The sequence below is a fragment of the Octopus bimaculoides genome, chromosome 6, assembly GCF_046866305.1.
Source record: "Octopus bimaculoides isolate indiv1 chromosome 6, ASM4686630v1, whole genome shotgun sequence".
Lineage (NCBI taxonomy): Eukaryota > Metazoa > Mollusca > Cephalopoda > Octopoda > Octopodidae > Octopus > Octopus bimaculoides.
This window is the reverse complement of record NC_142933.1, coordinates 46,439,083-46,460,100: the sequence shown is the minus strand read 5'-3', so window position 1 is coordinate 46,460,100 and position 21,018 is coordinate 46,439,083. Positions and strand designations below refer to the sequence as shown.

The following is a 21,018-nucleotide window of genomic DNA, read 5'->3' as shown; positions in this document are numbered from 1 at the left end:
GATCTATTATCAGTTTCCACCTACCAAATCTACTCACAAGGCTTTGGTTGACCCAGAGCTATTGTAGAAGACACTTGCCCAATGTATCATACAATGGGACTGAACACAAAACCACATGGTTGAGAAGCCAATAAACACACAGTTATGCCTGTGCCTATACTGATGTGTGTGTGTGTATGTTAAGTAATATACTATATGTATATGTATGCATTTAAGTTGTACAATGTTTTCTGAATCTCTTAAATGTAACTAATTCTTTCAGAAACCAGCCTTAAATGTTGATGTCAATGATTTACCTGTTCATCCACACCGAATGAGACGACCATATGTTTTCCAATGCCAACCAACTTGTATGCCTACTTTCTTGACAAAATTAATACCAAAAGTAAATAATTATATTTATAATTGTACCTTCATCTTCATGTGCTAATGCAAATTACTTAAATATTTAAATGTGATAATATATCATTAAACATGTCAGCAGTACAAGTACTTGAAAAACACTATTAACCATTTAACATTTAAACTGGCCATATCAGGCCCAAATATACACTACCTTATTTTATGTTCAAACTGGCTAGATCTGACCTCTCAAACCTACCCTACAACATCATTTTAAAAATAAAGAACCACGTGATAATGCATGATAAATTCGATATAATGTGAATAAATAAGCATTAGATTTGACAGGGTAATCTGAATTATACAGGGTCAGTTCTATAATAAATGTGTTGTTAAAATCACTAGTTTGAAACTTCAGATCAATCTGCTGCTACTAGGCTATATAGGTTTGCCTTATTAGATATCATTGGTGTTTTCTGTTACTTAGTGATATAGTTTTCTGTGCCATAAATTCAGTGACAGTCTGGATGTAGTTAAAGGACTCATTGATTCTGATGGCAACAAAGGGTTTCACTATGGAAACAGCAGGGTGTATAAAAGGTGTATGAAAAGTACATAGTAGTGAGACATGAGCATTGAATGAGGAAGTTTTGTGAATTATGTACTGTCAGATGCATAACATTTAAGTTGCATGGAAAGAAGAGCACCAGGAAGCGTGGTCATACCACAGTTAACATCTGGTGCAAATGGAAGGTGATTGGTCTGTTTTAAAATGTCATATACTGGCTGTGGAAAGTAATTATTGCAGGAAACTAAAGAAGATATTACAAGAACAGAAAGTTGTGTAAATATGTCTTCAGCTCAAGCTAGCATAGAAAAATTGCTATTAAAACTTGATGAGAAAGAGAAGGGTTTTTGACTTTAGATATGTTTTTTATTCACTTTCAGAGCTTTTCTTTATTTGATTGATTTCAATCATTGAACTACAGCCATACTGGAGTTCTACTTTCAAGGGTTGTTAATTAGTCATAGCAGTCCTAGCTTTTATTTCTGTCTGGTAGTTATTTTTATCATTCTGTATTTTACTGACTGGCTGAGTTACCATTTTAACTCTTCACTGGCTTAGGTTTAACTGGTGGTGTTTTATGAATCACATAAATACAGACACCAGCACATACACATAGAGGCTTCTGAACAATTTCCACCTACTACATTCCACTCACCTGGTATTGATAAACCCAGGTCACAGTAGAAGACTTTTTTCCCAATGCACCTCATAGTGGCACACACTTGAACCCAGACCTATGTGTTGTAGTTAACTGCACTGCCATTTCTGTACCTAATAACTAATAAGATTATGAAGAATCTGCCATAAAACTATTTAAAAGTATTTTCAGTTCCATATTTGGAATATAAGAAAAAAAAAGGATGAAAGTTTCTATTTTACATCTATTTATTTAAATCATACTTTATGGTTTTTCAAATATTTTCATTATATTTTTCAGATGCAAGTTCTCCCTGCAGGTTGGTACTCTGTTGATCGCAGTGCTGCCTGGGATAGACAAAGAGAACTTGATTGTGATACACCTTCATTTAAACTTTGTCTCAAATTTGGAATTGAAGACACTCCTTACAGAACAAGATCAAAAGCTTATTTCATACCCCCTGAAAGGGCAGGTCTCTTTGCATCTTATCCTCAACATGGTTGGTCTGGCATACTGGTTCCAGGTTAGTTCTTCGTATATGATGTGATGACAATTAAAAATTATTGAATTAAATTTCTACAATGTTTTACATTACTATTATTATTAAGGTGACAAGCTGGCAGAATCGTTTATGCGCCAGGCAAAATGCTTAGCGGCATTTCACCTGTCTTTACATTCCGAGTTCAAATTCTGCCAAGGCTGACTTTGCTTTTCATCCTTTCAAGATTGATTAAATAAGTACCAATTGAGGACTGGGTCTATCTAATCAAATTAGCCCTTCTCCTAACTTACTAGCCTTGTGCCAAAATTTGAAACCATTATTATTACAACGATGACAACAATGCAGCAGCAATCTGGCAAAACCATGAGCATACCTGACAAAATGCTTAGTGACATTTCTTCGGGTTTTACATTCTCAGTTCAAATTGCACTAAGGTCAATTTTACCTTTCATAGTTTCAGGATAGACAAAATAAGTACCAGCACTGGGAGTGATGTAATCGACTAACCCTGTCCCTACCCCTGTCTAAAAAAATTTCAGGGCTTTGTGCTTATTGCAGAAAGAACTAGAAAAGCACTCAGAGAGCGCAGACCTCCGCCAAGCAGCTCATTTCCACCCATATACATGCATGCTGAAAATTGCCCAATTTCTGAAACCAACGCCGGCAAAAACATAACCTCCTCCCATACTTATCTTGACCATCATCATCATCAACACTGTCTCTGCTTTCACCACAATCAGTTTCTTTACATTGTTGAAAATCCATTATCCGTTACTCATGGGACTGAGATTGTTGCAGATTTCTGATTTTTCTAATTTCAGAGTTCTTTATTAAAAAAAAAAAAAAATTGCATCTACAAAACAGAACAGTTTGAGGATAGAAACCAGGTCTAAACACCTCAATTGTCACCCTTGTAGTAAATATCATTTCGAAAAATTTTTTCAGCTAATAAAATGTTGAATGAACTGACAGGGTAGTTTTAGAGAAAATTTTAATTCTTGTTCAGATTCATTACTTCATTGCTTTAACTATTTTGTGTTTGTATTTTAGACAAAGAAACATTGGTGACAGATGCTGGCAAGCTTACTGTATTGGATTCATTGTTACACAGATTAAAGAAAGATGGTCATCGAGTATTAATATATTCACAAATGACACGTATGATTGACCTATTAGAGGTAAATCTTACCTTTTTTTCTTTTGCAACTTATTCTTTCTATTACTTGTTTCAATCATTGAACTGCAGCCATGCTGGGCTACCGTTGTGAAGAGTTTAGTCAAGCAAATCAACTCCCCAGTACTTATTTTCTAAGTCTGGCACTAATTCTATCAGTGTCTTTTGCCAGTCCACTAAATTATAGATATGTAAACAACTAACACCAATTGTCAAGCAGTGAGAAGGGAGACTCAACATAAACACAAAGACACGTACATACATATATATATATGTATGTATCATTGTTATTATGTTAAACTGTCGTATGTCCAAACTTGGCCAAATGCGTTTTTTTTTTGGGGGGGGGGGGGGTCAATATTTTTGCTTGCAATAGCTGGTTCTTTTGGTCAAACTATTGTATCTCCAGCTGCTTCAGATGCCAAGATATCAAAACTTGTTAAAGTGTAGTAAGATGAATGGTTTTGCTATGGAATAGTGGAACTATTTTTCGTTTTCTGAAAAAGCAACATTTTGGACTTACAACTCTTTTGTGTAATAGCCACAATATATCTATCTCATGCATTCAGAAACTGAGTTGCCGATTTTGACATATGGGATATCAAAAGATTCAGTAATTTTTTGGCTACCAAATGAACTTTTTCATTTACATAGTTTTTATGTTATCTCAGCAATCAGCTTTAGTTATTTGAAAGACACTACTCTACAATGACCAGGTTTCATTAGAAAGTGAAAATAGTTTCACACTTTCAATTTCAACCAAAATTACAAAGCGTTGCATTACAAGAGTGAGGATGTGTGAATAATGAAAGTAATGTTTCTCCGAATTATTCACATCTCTACTATAATAAAGAAAGCTACTTATCTACAGGGTTCATCATAATTTTGAAATATCTATAAAAACAACAAGAGCTTGTTTATTTTTATGTTTTTTGATTTATTATTAGTGTTGCTTAATCTTTTGCTACAATCACTGTTTCTTTTCAGATATCAGAAAAAGTTAATTAAAATTCCTTAAAATGACAGATCTATTGAACTTTCAAAGAGGTCAAATTCTTGGTGCTCGTACAGCAGGGGCTAGCGTAACAAAAACAGCTGAAACGTTTGGTGTATCAAGAAGTACTGTCTCAAAAGTAATGACAGCCTTTGAGAAAGGGAAAAACTTTGTCAAAACATGATTGGGGGTGTAATATGCCTATTCTAATCTTAGGTGATTACAGGCACGGAATTGTACCATCGATAGAGAAGTGATAAGTTTTAGGGGATGTGATGTGAGGGAAATGATTGACAGGACAGAGCCCCACACATAGCCTCAACTGTTTTATTGATATATACGTAGTGATTGTGTCCTGTTGATGGAGGTACATAGTTGGTCAGTTCATCATTGAAGAATTTTACTTATAGTATTCAAGTTATTTAAAAATATCTCTTTTACTCTTTTACTTGTTTCAGTCATTTGACTGTGGCCATGCTGGAGCACTGCCTTTAGTCAAGCAAATCGACCCCAGGACTTATTCTTTGGAAGCCTAGTACTTATTCTATCAGTCTCTTTTGCCGAACCGCTAAGTTATGGGGACGTAAACACACCAGCATCAGTTGTCAAGAGATGTTGGGAGGACAAACACAGACACACAAACATGTACACACACATACATATATACGACAGGCTTCTTTCAGTTTCCGTCTACCAAATCCACTCACAAGGCTTTAGTCGGCCCGAGGCTATAGTAGAAGACACTTGCCCAAGGTGCCACGCAGTGGGACTGAACCCGGAACCATGTGGTTGGTAAGCAAGCTACTTACCACCCAGCCACTCCTACGCCTAATTTGTTGAACTTCATACACGACAGAGGTCTTATGCAATGTATTTATCATATACCAGCACATGTAACTATAAATACACACATATAACAAACTCAGGTCTTATTGTATTGTTTGATAACATTTGATATTATATCACTGTCTGTATTATTTTGCTTCTATATATATATTTATTATATATCTTATTTTCTTCTCTCTTTCAGGAATATATGTGGCACCGTAAGCATACATATATGAGGCTAGATGGCTCATCAAAAATATCTGAGAGAAGAGATATGGTTGCTGATTTCCAAAACCGATCTGACATATTTGTATTTCTTTTGAGTACAAGAGCAGGAGGTCTTGGCATTAACCTTACTGCTGCTGATACTGTAAGTACCGCCAGTCTTTCTTTCAAAAACTTCAGTTACACTTTATTGCTTCCTTTTAGTAGTGTTTTACTATTTGTTATAATATAATCTATTACTTAATATTTGTGCTTTAATATATTTACTGTAACTAAGGCGGCAAGCTGGCAGAATCATTACTGTGCCAGACAAAACGCTTTGTCCATCTTTACATTCTGAGTTCAAATTCCACCAGGGTCAGTTTTGCGTTTTGTCCTTTCAGGGTCAATTAAATAAGTACCAGTTAAGCACTGGGAGTCAATGTCATCGACTTGTCCCTTCCCCCAAACTTGATGGCCTTGTGCCAAAATTTGAAACCAATATGTTTACTGTAACATAAAATTCTAGTTAGATGAATTCTGTTATTGCTATTTGTATCATTATTGCTGTTTTTTTGTTTTCTCTGTAATTGTTGTTTTTATTGATGAAAATCTTTTGATAAAGCAAACATGACAGTTATGAACCAAGAGCAATCTTTAAAAAATATTTTCAATTTTTAAACACTTGAAATTTTAACCTGTTAGCAGCAATCAACTTTAATCCAAACATAAACTTAAGTGTTTCTCAAATTACTTGTTTGTCTCCACTATCTGAATGTGAATGGTTTAATTAAATATTTATTCTATAATCTTACCTTAAATGTCTATTAACTAAGTGTGACCAACTGTATATCCTACAAACTAGTTAGAGATTACTATTGTAATTAATTGTTATGATAGGAGCAAGTGTGGCAATGTGGTAAGAAGTTTCCTTCTCAGCTACATGGTTTCTGGTTCAGTACCACCACATGGGAAGTGTTTTCTACTGTAGCCACAGATTGATCAAAGCCTTGTAAGTGGATTTGATTGACAGAAACTGAAAGAAGCCCATTGTATATATGTATATAATGTGTATGTGCTAGTGTCTCCTTCCTTTGACATCCTATAACAGTTGTAATAGTTAAAGATAAGTGTTTCCAATCTTCCATAGAAACATGTCTGGTCATGGGGAAATATTACTTTGGCAACAGGAAGGGCATCCAGCCATAGAAAATCCACTTCAACAAATTCCATCCAACCCATACAAGCAAGAAAAAGTGAACAGTAAAACAACGATAATGGTAGATAAGAAATAGATTAAATAATGATCTACCATCAAATTTTAAATAATTGCTGTGAAGTAAATGAACAAGAAATTGAATTTTTCCCCATCACTAAAATAAAAACAGATGAACTAATCAATTGTGATCTGTGTTATGTTTTCAAAGATTCTGTTAATAGATTAATTCTTATGGCTATTGCATGTGTTCTGGAATTCAGGTGATATTTTACGACAGTGACTGGAACCCCACTGTGGACCAACAAGCTATGGATCGAGCTCATCGCCTCGGACAGACTAAACAGGTCACTGTCTATCGTCTCATCTGCAAAGGAACTATTGAAGAACGCATTCTCCAAAGAGCCAAAGAGAAAAGTGAGGTGAGTAACTTAAATATGCTTGATACATGTATAAATATATAAAAGATGACCTTAAGTATTCTTTATGTAAATATACCTGAACTTTTTAGCATTTAAACTGGTCATGTCTGGCCAAAATATTCTACTTGTTTTATGTTCAAACTGGCCAGATCTGGTCTCTCACACCAATAGAACATTGTCATTATTCTAAGCAATGTGAATAAACATTACATTTGAAAGTGTAATGTAAATGCAAAGGAGTTAATGTAAATTGTTACTCCAAATATCCTTCCTTCATTACAGAAGGAAGTTTACAATTTTTCGATTAACTTCTTGCAGCAAAGATAAATACTAACTACGTAGGTAGTAGAAACAAACAATCCCTTTTAAAAGTAGTTTTGAATTGTTGTGCTTTGTCTCAGGTCAAATTGATCAGTCACAGGTATATGATCCAAAGCATTCCATATCTTTTTACCTTTTCATTCTTTTCAAATAGTGTATATGTAACTATATTATCCAGTGAGTCCCTTCCTTTGTAATATATAATTTCTTCAAGATTTAGCTGCTATATTTGGCAGGTTAAACAACCACATAAAAGCTGCCCTTTTGTTTCATGTTTTCAAATTGCTTGTCGTGGCTGCTAATAATGCTGCCTAGAGACCAAATTACAACACTGCATGGAGACCCAATTACGACACTGTTTAGAGGCCTAATTACAAAACTACTGTCTAGAGGCACAGTTACAGCTCCAGCTGGAGGCCCACTTACAACAACCATCTAGGGGCCCAATTACAACACCATGTCAAAGCTCAATTACAACACAGTCTAGAGGCAGTAAATATTCTGTAAATTTTGTATTGCTAGCATGCATTCAAACTCAGATACTGAGTAGAGCTGTGATTAACACTGGTTCCAATTAGTCAAATCAGTGCATTTTAGGGCATCTTTTGTTATCTCAGCCATTGAAAAAGAAGCTTATAAATCCACTTTCTGAAAACTTGTGCCTATTTCCCCTTTATTTTGTTGATACACACTAATTCAAACAGAAGTTTCTTTTAAATTTATGCACATGTTTTTTCTGAATGGATTCTTGTGAGACAAATGACTTAGAAATGTTTTGCAACTGAAACAATTTAAGCATTCTATCAAACATTGATCTTCTTAAGAACTCTTTGCAAACATTTGGACAATTTCTGTTCCCATTCTCACCCTAAGAACTTTTAACATGACTAAATTTATACCACCTAGATGAATTTTTTCTTCACATGTCAGCACACAAACTTTGCTAACATCTCTTTGTCTTTTATACTTTGGCTTGTGAAGTGAATTTTTAGGAGTTATTGTCCAATCCAACCCACAAGGTCTAGTTTATGCTTCAGTCTGGCCTGCAAAGCCACTTGAGTTTGACACGCCTAATTTAGAGGCCCAATTGGAGCATAAATCTTGGGAATTGTTAATTTTATTTGTTATTTTTGTAATCGCTATCAAAACCTGTTACTTTTCCACATCTTTTTGTGTAGATACAACGTATGGTAATCAGTGGAGGAAACTTCCGTCCAGATACACTGAAACCAAAAGAAGTTGTTTCCTTATTGATTGATGATGATGAAATGGAAACAAAATGTAAGTTCTGATTCTTTTCTTTATTTTGGTTAACTAGAGAGGGAAAGGTCAGTGACCAGATTGTTGAGATTAATGTAGTTGATAGATAAATTTGTACTTATATAGAACATCATCTGGGCAGAAGAGAAATTACAGAAGACTGCTGTATTTTGTACAAATACAGAAACTGGGGTGAGACATTGTATGAATGATAGGTGGGAGAGGGACAGGAAGATCAAGTTAGACAGGGAATAAGCAGCTTGCTAGTTCAAAGATGCTATGTTCATTGTAGTAGAAGTAACAAGGAGAAGAAAAGTAAATTTGTGAGAGATTTTTTTCCTTTAACTGAATGGCAGTTTTATGATGTAATTGACCATGTTTAAGATATGTTAACAGTTAAAATGGGTACCATTTATGCTTTATACAGAATTAAAAACCAATCAGACCTAAATTATTTTCTTGCACTACAGAGAAAGTCTGATCTTTATGTATGGTTTTAAGCATCAGCAATTGTGAGGATTTACATCTGTAGTAACTTTGAGAGTTTTAGCTGTATAGGGAAAGTGTGAGGAAGGATAGTTACAGAAGAACGTTGTCAAGGATTCTGCTCAGCAATGTTATCCAGGACATTACTTAAGGCTCTAGGTGACTTCTGATAGCTTACAAAGGGGTGTATCTTCAATATGTAGGGGTGTGCTATAAGAACTAATAGCAAGTAGTTAATGTACAGTGTGAGTGACATAGCCGAACTTCAACACGCCAGTGTTAAGGTAATATTTATCCCCACTTAAACGGAGATGTTCAATAAGGACAAATATTACTGCAGTAGTTACCATGGGAGAAAATCTGATATCGGCCTTTTGGTGCAAAATGCACTCTTGTTTATATCCCTAGCAGGGAGATAAATCCCTGCTACCTCTAGTGCCAAGACCACCAGACCACATGATTTTGCCCTTGTTTGGTCTTAACAAGGATGGGCACTTGACCACTAGAGACAGCAGCAATTCATCTCTTTGCCAGCAATATATAAATTGACAGTACCAAAACAGGTGCTGGTTTCACGATTAACAAATTAGCTTGTTAAAAAAAAATGTATATTAGCGACAGAGGTAGTATTAATGCAGAGAGGTAATATCCATCCCCATTTAAACGTGGATGTTCTGTTAGAACAAACTTTACTGCAGTAGTTTCCATGAGAAACCAGAGCAGTGTGTTCTGACAAGAAATTTCCAGGGCAAGAGACGACAGTGTCTGGTGGGCAGTGAAGATAATGAGATATTATCAGGACCAGTCTGGTTGGAGTTTTTATATTTGGCATATCTCTCTATCTCTCTCTCTCTCTCTCTCCCTCTCTCTCTCAGTAGAAAAACAGAGTTTAGGAAGGGTTTTATGTGTGCACGAAATTTAGAGCAAAATATAAGGCAAATGTGCAAGGTTTATTAACAGGAGAACTGCTACTAGAGCCATATTGATTAGGAGTGGTCAGGAAAAGAATTCTGCAAAATTAATGGAAAACCCTCTTGGTAGTTTAGAAATCCCAACTGCAATTTCACAGGTAGCAGAATTTGGAGGCTATGACTAGATGATGAGCATTGCATCCTTCATTTTTGTGTTGCCCATCAGATATTGCAGCTCCCTGTTGAACATGGGGAGGTTGATTTCCTCCTAGTGTTTGTAAGCAGTACTCTTTACCTCAGCAGTTCTGATGTTATGGGCTTTGGTTGTGTGCAATGTGGAGAGACATACTTAGAATTATATCAGTCACTGTCTTGAATACCACAGAGATGGAAACATTTCCTAACAAGGTTTGTGAAGCTAAAACTGGCAAAGCACTGACCAGTTAACTAAAGTACCAGAGGGTTTTGGTAAAATGGTATAATGGTTGGATTGAGGGAAATGTAGAAGATAGATGTGGCTATTAACTGTTAGAGACAGCTGCAAAACAAGGTAATATTTGGGGGCTTTGGTATTTTCTACCACTATCAATTTTTGTATCATTTTTGTTTTGCATTTTAAACTACCTCCGCCTTAGCGAAAGCGGAGATATTGTTTTCCGTCATGTTTGTTTGTTTGTTTGTCAATGGATAAGATATCTCAAGAATTGCTGGATGGATTCAGATCAAACTTTCTGGGATGTTTGGCCTTGTGACTGACACAGTCTCATTAGATTTTGGAATCAATCCAGTACAGGACAAGGATTCTGGATTATTTTTCCGATTTTTTTTTTACTTTACATGTATATGTAAAGTTTCATATAGTTCTCTTGTACACATACACATACACGCATTTTCAGCGTTGAACATTACCATCCCATTTCCATTGTACATACATATGCACGCAAACATACTTCTCTTTTACACACACATATACTCACGCTTCAAATGCTGTTTTTATCAGCTTTTGCACTCCTTCCTTTGTTATTCATCTATCACCCCTTCCTTTCTCATTCATACAATGCTCTCTTTTCCACTTTGTTTCATCTTTCTCAGTCATTACTTTCTCTCACTCCCTCTCAGTCATGGCTATTACTCTCACTACTTCTCCTTCACTGTATTATTTCATCTCCTTTCCCTTCATCTCTTACTCAATATATATATATATATATATATATATATATATTTGGATTATTTTTCCATTTGAGAGCAGTCAGGTTCAGTTTCAGTATTCTTGTTTGTGAGAGCAGTCTAGTTTATTTCAGATATTCTCATTTTAAAAATAATCTTCAGCTAATCATTGAGAGGATATTGGGGTTGTCTTGGCAGAGGTTTGCACTCTCTGAGTGCTCTTGTTATAATTAATTTGTGTTTTGAATTATTTTAGTTGCACTTATACTCATACGGTTCCAATATTTAGTAATACTTTCAGTGAAACAACGTCAAGAGGAAAAGCGTGTGCGTGAGAAGGAGACTAAGGAACGAAAACGCAAGCGAGAAAAACTTACTGAAAAGGTGAACGGTCTTTTTGTTTCCCTTTAGAAATTACGAAAATAGGTTTCCTGTGACTAGCACTCAAAAACTTCTATTCAAAGGTAATAGAAGCAACAATAATAAATACAACTTGCTCTTATGTCACTAGGAGTATGTTCTGTATTCTTGTATTCTTATACTGGCTTCGGTCATTCAGGAGAATGAGAGAGAAGTGGCCATTCTGGGGCAAGCCTTTTAAACATTTGTTGATTGATCATATCTGCTCTAATATATTTAATACTTAAATCAGTCTGGTACTTATATATATTCATGTATAATGCATCCTTCTTTTTCAAAATTCTTAGCCTAGAAACCATTGGGCATGCATTTTGCATGAGAACTAAACATATATTTAGATAGATAGATATGTTTGTGTACGTACACACACACATTAGAGAAGGCATCCAGCTGTAGAAACCATACCCATACAGACAGATTGGAGCAAGGCCCAGTCCTCTAACCCATTGGATTTTGTTGGACTTTTCAAACGTGCCATCATAGGAAGCAGACATAAAATTATGATGATGGTGTGTATGTATGTGTTTTGTTTTTTTTTTGCTCTTTCAAAATGCAGATTAATAACAGTGGTGTGCCAAAAGAGATATTAGAGAAATTAACTTTGTGCTTTATACACAAATGCATTTTTATTGCTCAATATTTATTGAATGATCAAGTTACCTTTTTACACAACCAGTTGTGTTGTTGTGTCAAATGCATACACATACATATATATATGTATGGTGTTGCACACGATTATTTTTAACTGTTTACCAAATTTTATTTGCATGATATTGATCGACCCAAGGCTATAACAGAAGACACTTGCACAAGAAATCACACAATGGGATCAAACTGTAAACCACATGGTTGTGAAGAGGAAGTCTTAAACATATAGCCATGCAAGCACCTTTAATGAGAAATATTAAATATGAACTAACTAGGATCCTTATTGTTTTAATCCATCAAGAAAGAGGGTGGTCTTAAAAATATCCTGAATATTAAATCATTCAACAACAGTTGTTGATATGCAGTTCTGGAATGAACCATAATTGTTTAGTCTTTTATCTTTCTATATATTTTATAAACTACTTGGATATATGCTCGTATGATACCCAGGTCTTTTTTTTTTTTATTCAAATAACGCATGCATGCTTTTATACATTTTCTTTGAAAAATTGTTAACTTCTTTCTAAGACTGCTTTGAACTTGTTTTACAGACGAAAGATTTTAAACGCTTCAAAACAGAAGATAATGTTATAATTCCTGTCCCAGATACTGATTCTGTTGCAAGCTTTGATTCTATGTCTGTTCCTGCCAGTCCACAGAGTGAGGTAAGTTATATATTTAAAAGCATAATTTTGTTTTCTTTTTTTTTTTTAAGTATGCCAAACTATCTTTGCTTTCATTGCTTTGTTATTGAATTTTTTCATCAACATTCAAAGACAAGTAATTGGATTTGTGTGTCATAAGAGTTAACTAAAAGGGTTGGCATCAAGGTGATCATCTGGTTGTAAAGTGTTGTCCCAAAATATCTCATCCAACCCATGTTAGCATGAGAAAAGGATGTTTTACTTTACAGTAAATCTTACGAGTATTTTTCAAAGTTCAGCCATCAGAAACCTCACAATGGAGATAAATTCAAAGGAAAATCACCTTTCTATATTTAAGAGATGAGGAATTATGTACATCATTTACATTATTTAGATTCAACAAATATTTGTCCTCATCTTGTTTGTTGTTAACAACGCTTCGGCTGATATACCCTCCAGCCTGCTTCAGGTGTCTTGGGGAAATTTTGAACCTGGATTCTCATTCCTAAGGTATTTTTCGATGTTATTATTATTATTATTATTGTTCAGGTCACTGCTTGGAATCAAATTCGGAATCTTGGGGTTAGTAGCCCACACTCTTAACCACTATGCACACTGCATATAACTCTTCTTATGCCTAATTTTTCTCACATGCAAACTCATCACCTTCTTCTGTACACTCTCAAACATTTTACAGAAGTTTGTCTCTGGTGTGACTAACCTGCACATCCCTTTCTGTAAATCACAATAGATTCCAACCTCGAGCCTCAACCACCACACTACATAAGAACTTTTCATGAGATGATATGACAACTTCAAAAAAAACCAATAGCCAACCATGTGTATATGTCTATGGAGTTACTTGTTGATTCTTATGTGAAAGGATTTCAGCTCACTATCGTAAACCACCAAACTGTTCCCTTATTTCCTGTTTTGTGTTATTGTTTTTCCTTTATTGTCGGGTAAGTGAAACAGAAAACACTTCTTCCTGTTTCTGAAAAATTAGATATAAACCTTCAATTCTGTAGTAAAGAAGCTAGCACCTTATCCACTGAGTCTTTGCAAGTTCCACAAGGCTATCATCAGCAGCAACAGTTTGTTTTTCTCATGCTAGGGTATTTCTATCATTTCATCTATTTTGTTATCTCTCTCTTCTCTGGTATATTCCTTCCTGTTATCACTCCCTCCTTATACTTTCCTTTTTCTTTTTTACTTATTACAGATGTCAGTTGGCAGTGAATTCAACCAACCATCAAGTAACCTTGTGATAGATGATAACAGTAATGATGCCCCACTTGTAGTTGATGATGCACATACATCTTTCCCTCCACGTGAGTGCTACATGCCTTTGTTTGTATCATTTTGGCATACTTTTCTTTGGTGCATTTATGAAAGAATTTTTTTTTTTTTTTTTTTTTTTTTTTTGTTATTAAGCAAAGTTAGAAAAGAGGAAATATAGTAATAGATAAGACATCAGTGATAAAAGTCACTGATAGGTGAACCAGTTCAATCCTGGAGCTGACTCTACTTACTCTACACCATCTTTTACAAGACTGTGCCTCATATCAAACTACCAAAGAAGTTTCTATGAGAAATACTGGAAACAGAGATATCAACATTTAAATGCTACTCATTACCAGACGGGTGTTTATTTTTTTAAATTTAATTTTATTCAACAGCAGAAAATATATTTGCTTTCATTGTGTTCCAAAATAAAAAGTATATTAACAAATCTGTTAATCAGCATATTGTAAGTTATCATTATCATCATCATTTAACGTCTGTTTTCCATAGGTTGGATGGTTTGACAGGAGCTGGCTAGTGGAAGAGCTGCCTGGGTTCCAGGTCTGTTTTGGCATGGTGTCTAAGGTTGGATGCCCTTCCTAACGCCACCTCCTTTACAAAGTGTGCCGGGTGCTTTTACGCAGCACGGCACAGGTCCTTTTATGTGGTTCCAACATCCACAAGATTAGGATTGCTCAGCTGAAGAGGAATGCAGGAGTCATGCCTGTATGCAAAAACTATAATTTTACTTAGCTTGACATGCCTTCTCAAGCACAGTAAACTGCCACAAGTCTCAATCCTTTGTCATCCCCTCTGTAAATCCCAACATCTGAAGATCCTTTCTCACCATTTTGTCCCACATCTTCTTGGATCTACCCCTTCCACATGTTTCCTCCGCCCTCTTAATGTCATTCATTTTAATGTTTTTAATTATATTTTTTGGTAATTTCAGTGGCTCCAATTCCAACACCAACAAAAAGAGGAACAGGTCGTAGTCGTGGTCGACCAAAAGGTTCAGGAGTTGGACGACGCCCACGTGGACGAGGCACTGCAAAGAAAGCATTATCTGCTGCTGAAATTGCTGGTGCACAAGCTGGCATGACTGCAGCGTATGCTGCTTATGGCTATAATTTCACAGGCCAGGCAAAAGGTCAGACACTCAGCCCTATATGTAACACATAAGTTATTTCTTTCAATGGAAAAAAATAAATATTTGTTAGCAGTGTCGTTATTTCAGCTTAAAACTCAATTTAGACACTAATATTACCACCACTGCCACTACCATCACCATTTTATTGTTTTTTTTTTCATTCTTGCATGGGTCAGGCAGAATATGTTGTAAGTTTTTCTATGACCAGATGATCTCCCTCTCACCAACTTTCACCCGTTTGCTAGCATGGTAATATTTTATATTCCCTAGTTCTCTAATCATGAACAGCACACTGGCTGGACATGTTTTCTCAGAGGAATGCAAAGGGACAATGTTGCTTGTGTGACAGTGACATTCTTTGACAATTGGTGCACAATGTCAAGACAAGGAAACAAATCACATGACTTCTTAACTACACAGCCAATCCTGTGCCTTTTTGAAAAAGATTCTCCTCGTATATTTTAAGCAAATTTCTTAATCAGCCTGTTAGGCTTAGACCAACTGTTTGGACAGCACTCCTGTTGTTAATTATAATAATTGGCAATTTGCTGGCATGCAGAGATGGTTTGGAAATAGGAGATTTTTAAATGATAGAGAGTGAAAGAAATGAAGGAACACAAGAGAATTAAATTGAGAGTGGATTGGAGTAAGAAGTGTTATCTTTATATTGCTTTAAGCAGGACACTGAACATAGGAACAAGGGGAAGATGTGTGCAAGAGAAAAGGCTGTGCTAGCATAAGCATGTGATGCATTTGTAGGACATGTGCTGCATAAGAAGGTGCCAAGTACTCTGAGTTATCGGAAACTGTGGGAGAGGGAGACCGAAAAAGATATGGGACAAAGTAGTGAAGACTCTTCAAAATATTTTGCATCTCACAGCAAAGATGACATAGGACTGTATTGATTGGTGATAGACAGTGCTGGAGAAGACTAAGCTACTTATTTAAGCACAGTGACACATACATTAAAATGAAGGTAGTGAGGGAGATTTCGATCCCTATGTATATATGAATGTGTGTATGTGTGTGGACCATCAGGAGTTACTGCTGAGATGCTTAAAACATTTGGTGGTGTAGGATATGGTTTAGCTGCCCACATAACCAATCAGGTTGTACAGGAAGGTGTCATACCCAATGACTAGCAGCATAATAGGCAGCTGTTTCAAGGGTGAAAGAGAGATGCCTTAGAGAAAGAAAGTTAGAGGCATCAAATTGCAGGGCCAGATCATGAAAGTTACAGAAAGAGATATTAGGAAGAGAATTAGCCAAGATGAGACGCAGTTTAGTTTTGTGCCAGGGAGAAATACTACTGGTGCTGTCTTCCAAATGAGGCTATTTCAAAAGTATTTAGCTGAAAGTAAGCCAATGTGCTTATCCTTTAACATGATCCATCACTCCCTAATCTCTTGGTCTATGAGGATGCTAAGGGTAAACAAATGACTTGTGAGATCTGTTCAAGCCATGTACAGTGGTGCAGTTAGTAAGATGGAAGTTATCAAGTACAATAATGAATTCAGTATGTGGGTTAGCGCTCACCAGCGCTTGGTTCTCAAGTTCCTAATCATCATTATCTTTCAGACCATTACAAATTAGTTTAAACTGGATGCCTCTGAGAACTTCTACATGCTGATTACCTTGTTCTTATAGCTAAATCAGTAGAGTTAAAAAAGAAATTATAGGTATGGAAGCAAAGCTCAGAATCAAAGGGCCTTTAAGTTAACTTGGCAAAGACCAAGGTTGAAGTAAGTAGGAAAACAGAGAGGACTCTACTTCTATAAAAAAAATGGCCTTGCTCAGTATTTCGAAAAGGAATAAGTAGGAATTTCATATGATGTGCCCATTGCAAACTATGGACACACATAAGGTATTACAAGCAGATTAGCAGAGAAAGTAAACTTTGTATGCAGCAGGTCCCCAGTAGTTGTACATAGCTTCTGTTACCTAGGCAACATAATTCACAGTGATGTCGGAATAGTTTTGAAAGTATAGTAGAGTAAGAACAGACTGCATTAAGTGCAGTAAGCTATTACCTCTGTTGGTAACAAATGGTCTCAAAGTGAAAGGTAGACTGTATGGTACTTGTGTACAAACTGCATTGTTGCATGGTAGCAATACATGGGCCCTGAATGCAGAAAAAGTTATGATGACAGTAAAATAATTACTTTCATTGCTGGGCTTTTAAGACTAAAAATAATTAATTCACAGTAATTACTTATATAGTAATGATGTTTTTTATTATGTTTTGTATTTTAATTCTCTTTTCAGGTGTTCGAGGGAGAGGATTAGCTCATTCAGCTAATAGCACACCAAATGTTTCTCCAAAATCTCTAATGAGGAATGGAACGCCATAATTGAATACTCAATTATCAGCTTCCCCTCCCTTTGGTGATCTTACATGAGCCAGGCCGAGTTTTGTCGATAGCTGACAACTTATTGGACAAAGGAGCTGACTTTATGGCCTCTGTCAAACTCGTGTCACTCAGTTCATGGACGACTTGATCATTGAATCAAGTGTATTTGAGACAACAGTGTCAGTGATTTCAAGTCGAGAGGAAAACAAATTGAGTTAAAAAAAAAACACTGGCTAAAAGTAAGCTTTAATTAACCAGATAACATGATGGTTTACTTCAACCATGATCAAATGGTAGTTACTGCTTTTCTATTTATTTTCTTCTTGCATACTATGGACTCTTTCTGTTTGTCAACTAACAATACCTTAGTTATCCTTCTATTACAAATAGGTATAGCATAAAGAAAATATAGTTTCAGGAGATCAGTCATAGTCTTTTCTTTTATTTTTGTCTCTTCTCTTTATCATACACAATAGACACCTTGGTTAAATTTAAATATCTATGCTTGTTTGCAGATATTTTGTCATGAGCCTATCCCCAATCTCTTTCTTTCTTTTTGGGAATCTATGTGTTAAATAAAGGGGCTAAGTAGTAGTGTAATGAGGCCTTAAATGTGCAGCATTTATCAAAGCTATAATGGTTTGTCTATTGAACACAAGAGAAATGTTTGAGTATTTGATGAGTGTAGATGCATACACAGAAGGATTTCTAAAACGGTATTTCTTATTGTATTTAAATTATTACTTTAGCTCTTATAAAAATAGTTTTAGGGAGAAATGAATTTTTATTTTTATACTTTGTTAATCGGCATTAAAATCTGAATTGGTTTTTATATTTATTCTCTTATCAATTCTTTGAATTGATATAATGTTGATTCTCCTATTGGTATTGGTAAATTCCTGAGACTGTATCAGTTTCAACTGTTTGTGACGAATATTCCTTCAATTTTATATTAATTTGTTATGAGCTCTTGATGCATAAGTAGTGTGATTAATTGACCTGAAATGAAATTAAAGTTTTACACACACACACACAGTCAAAATATTCTTACCTTTATTCTGAAGATAATTTCAGCTGTGACAAAAACAATTTTGGCGAGTAGTTTTCCTGAAGAACACTACATAGAATTTAGAGCTTGAAGTTTTTTTGTTTGTTTTTTTTTGTTGTTTTTTTTTCTACCAGAATGCTCTCATGTTAAAAGACAAAGTTAGTTTTTTTTTTAAACTTTTTACTGTTCAATCCACTTGGATTAAACAGTGAAAGACTTCACCATTCTATGATTATATATTGTAAGGATTTTGATGTAAATCAGTTGATTATACTGTCATATGCTGAGAACTGTGAAAGCAGCACCTAATTAATTGCAGGGCTTAATTTCTTGCAAAAAAAAAAAAAAAAAAACATAACAATGGAAGTAAAGATGTTTGTGAAAAATGAAATGAAATTTTTTAAAGGGAACCAAATCAGGTGTGTAACAATTTGCTATATGCTCATTCATTAAATGTGAAGAGTGAGAGGAACAAATATGGAAAAAGTCAAATTAAATAAAGTGCTTAACAACACACATACTCACACATACAGGAGTAATTGAAAAAAGAAATATGAAAATACTGGTAAAGCGTTCATAATGTAATAAAATCTGTTTAGTAGATAGGAATATACATGATCACATCCAAGTATATCAGTCATTTTAAACAACTTTATACTGATGGATGAATCTTGTTAGTAACATCTAGCCATACCAACTAGTAAACTCATCTTAGGATTTGTATTAGAATTATGAAAAAAATATATGAAAGGAGAAACAATTACGGATTGATTAAATGGCAAAATGACAGTTGTGAATTCATATTTCATTATAGGTACTATAATATATTCTTGACCAGCTAAATTTGCTTCAGTTCACTTGATAAAGTTGGTTGCATTTATGTGAACCTGGTATCATAGCAGAAGTAAAATAACTATCGTATTTTTACAAGGTGGAAGTTTGTCTCCTGTTTCCAAAGTATTGTTGATATCAGAAAATAAGTATCACCAATATATCTGTTAACAGGAGGGTTTTTTGGGGGGTTTTTTTACACTGGTAGTAAAGTGTTGACTTTGAGTAATATTTATTTAATACTCATATTAACCAAATATTATTCAAAGTCATCGCTTTTAAAAAAACTTAACAAAGTAAAAATATCGATGACACTTATTTGAAGACAGGAAACAAATTTTAAAGATTGACTATGTAAAGACTACAATCATTAAAAACAAAAAGTGTTTGTAAGAGAAAGCTGGAGTGATAGGATAAGTCTGTAGAAAAAGTAAAGTTTACTGCTGGGAACAAAGACTTTCACTGACATAAGTTGACAGCTGTTTATTACATATCAACTGATACTTTACTGTACAACTGTTTTCATAGTGTACAATTGTCAAGTTTTGCCTAGTTTAGTTTAGAGAGAAACAATGATATTGACTTTAAAACTAAGTATAAATAAAATATGGTGCAATATTCTAGTGTAGCAGGAATGTCACTTATTTGTTCATTGCTAATGAGGTGCTGTTAAATATTGTCCTTGCAGTGCAGGAGATAGCATTTTTGATTTCTAATCTATAGCATCCCACAAAAAGATGACAATTAAAAATTTGCTCGGTTTTCTGTTGTATTTGTATACAATGATAATAAATTGAATTTAATAATTTAATTCTTTTACATAATAACATTTACAAACAATAATTCATTTTGCTTCATAGTCATCAGTGGAAACTATTTCAAAATATGTAGTATATATAAAATTATTATTTGTTATAAAGGATGTTTTGACTACTAAAAAAAAACCCTAATATAAATATATAATCTTTAAATTTACAATTTTTCTTGGTTTCAATTACAATTCTAAACTGGAATCACTAGTTGGTGAATTTCAGAATTCTTCCTGAAATGTAAGATAAGTTTTTTTAATTTTTTTATGTCAATAAAATAGTTCACATATATAGAGTTTCATAAATTCCCCTTTGTAAAACTGAACATAAAGGATGCTTTACGAAGGAATGAATTATAGCCAGTACAGCAATCAAATATACTCCTCATTCTAATATCTTGTCTCAGTTACAGCAATAATAATTATGGTTCAAATAATTTAATAGACACACTGAATACCTTTTTCTTAGACATGTTTCTAAACATTCCCTTTTTTTTTTTTCTGTCACAATAAATCTTTTAATTTTCTGCAGTCTTTATAACTGCCACAGACCATGTATATTTCCATTCAATTCTACCCTCACTAAAATTTAAAAACCTTAAATGCATTAAACTTATTCTTTCGTTTGATTTAATTTTTTTTTAATCTATTTAAATAATTTATTTGTGCAATGCTCTTATCACATTTATTATTTTTCTTCTCAAACAGAAAATATATTTTACTATTTGCCAATATTGTACCTCATTTCCGTTATAAACTGTTTTCCTCTTTCTCACTTTTATATTCTCTCCATAGACAATTT

The 21,018-nt window shown here is 34.5% G+C and overlaps 1 protein-coding gene across 2 annotated transcripts in view; it reads left to right on the top strand.

Annotated features, from left to right (window-relative positions):
* LOC106873568 (chromatin-remodeling ATPase INO80) overlaps nucleotides 1-20,847 on the top strand; it is a 77,303-nt gene extending 56,456 nt beyond the window's left edge. For both annotated transcript variants that reach the window (XM_014921000.3, XM_052968870.2), the window contains exons 26-36: nucleotides 263-385; nucleotides 1,848-2,070; nucleotides 3,100-3,227; nucleotides 5,248-5,415; nucleotides 6,729-6,887; nucleotides 8,387-8,489; nucleotides 11,322-11,416; nucleotides 12,652-12,765; nucleotides 13,967-14,075; nucleotides 14,981-15,178; nucleotides 17,444-20,847. In XM_014921000.3, the coding sequence (XP_014776486.1) occupies nucleotides 263-385; nucleotides 1,848-2,070; nucleotides 3,100-3,227; nucleotides 5,248-5,415; nucleotides 6,729-6,887; nucleotides 8,387-8,489; nucleotides 11,322-11,416; nucleotides 12,652-12,765; nucleotides 13,967-14,075; nucleotides 14,981-15,178; nucleotides 17,444-17,529 (1,506 nt within the window). In that variant the 3' untranslated portion in view covers nucleotides 17,530-20,847. The remainder of the gene's footprint in view (nucleotides 1-262; nucleotides 386-1,847; nucleotides 2,071-3,099; nucleotides 3,228-5,247; nucleotides 5,416-6,728; nucleotides 6,888-8,386; nucleotides 8,490-11,321; nucleotides 11,417-12,651; nucleotides 12,766-13,966; nucleotides 14,076-14,980; nucleotides 15,179-17,443) is intronic.
* Nucleotides 20,848-21,018: the final 171 nt, after the last annotated feature.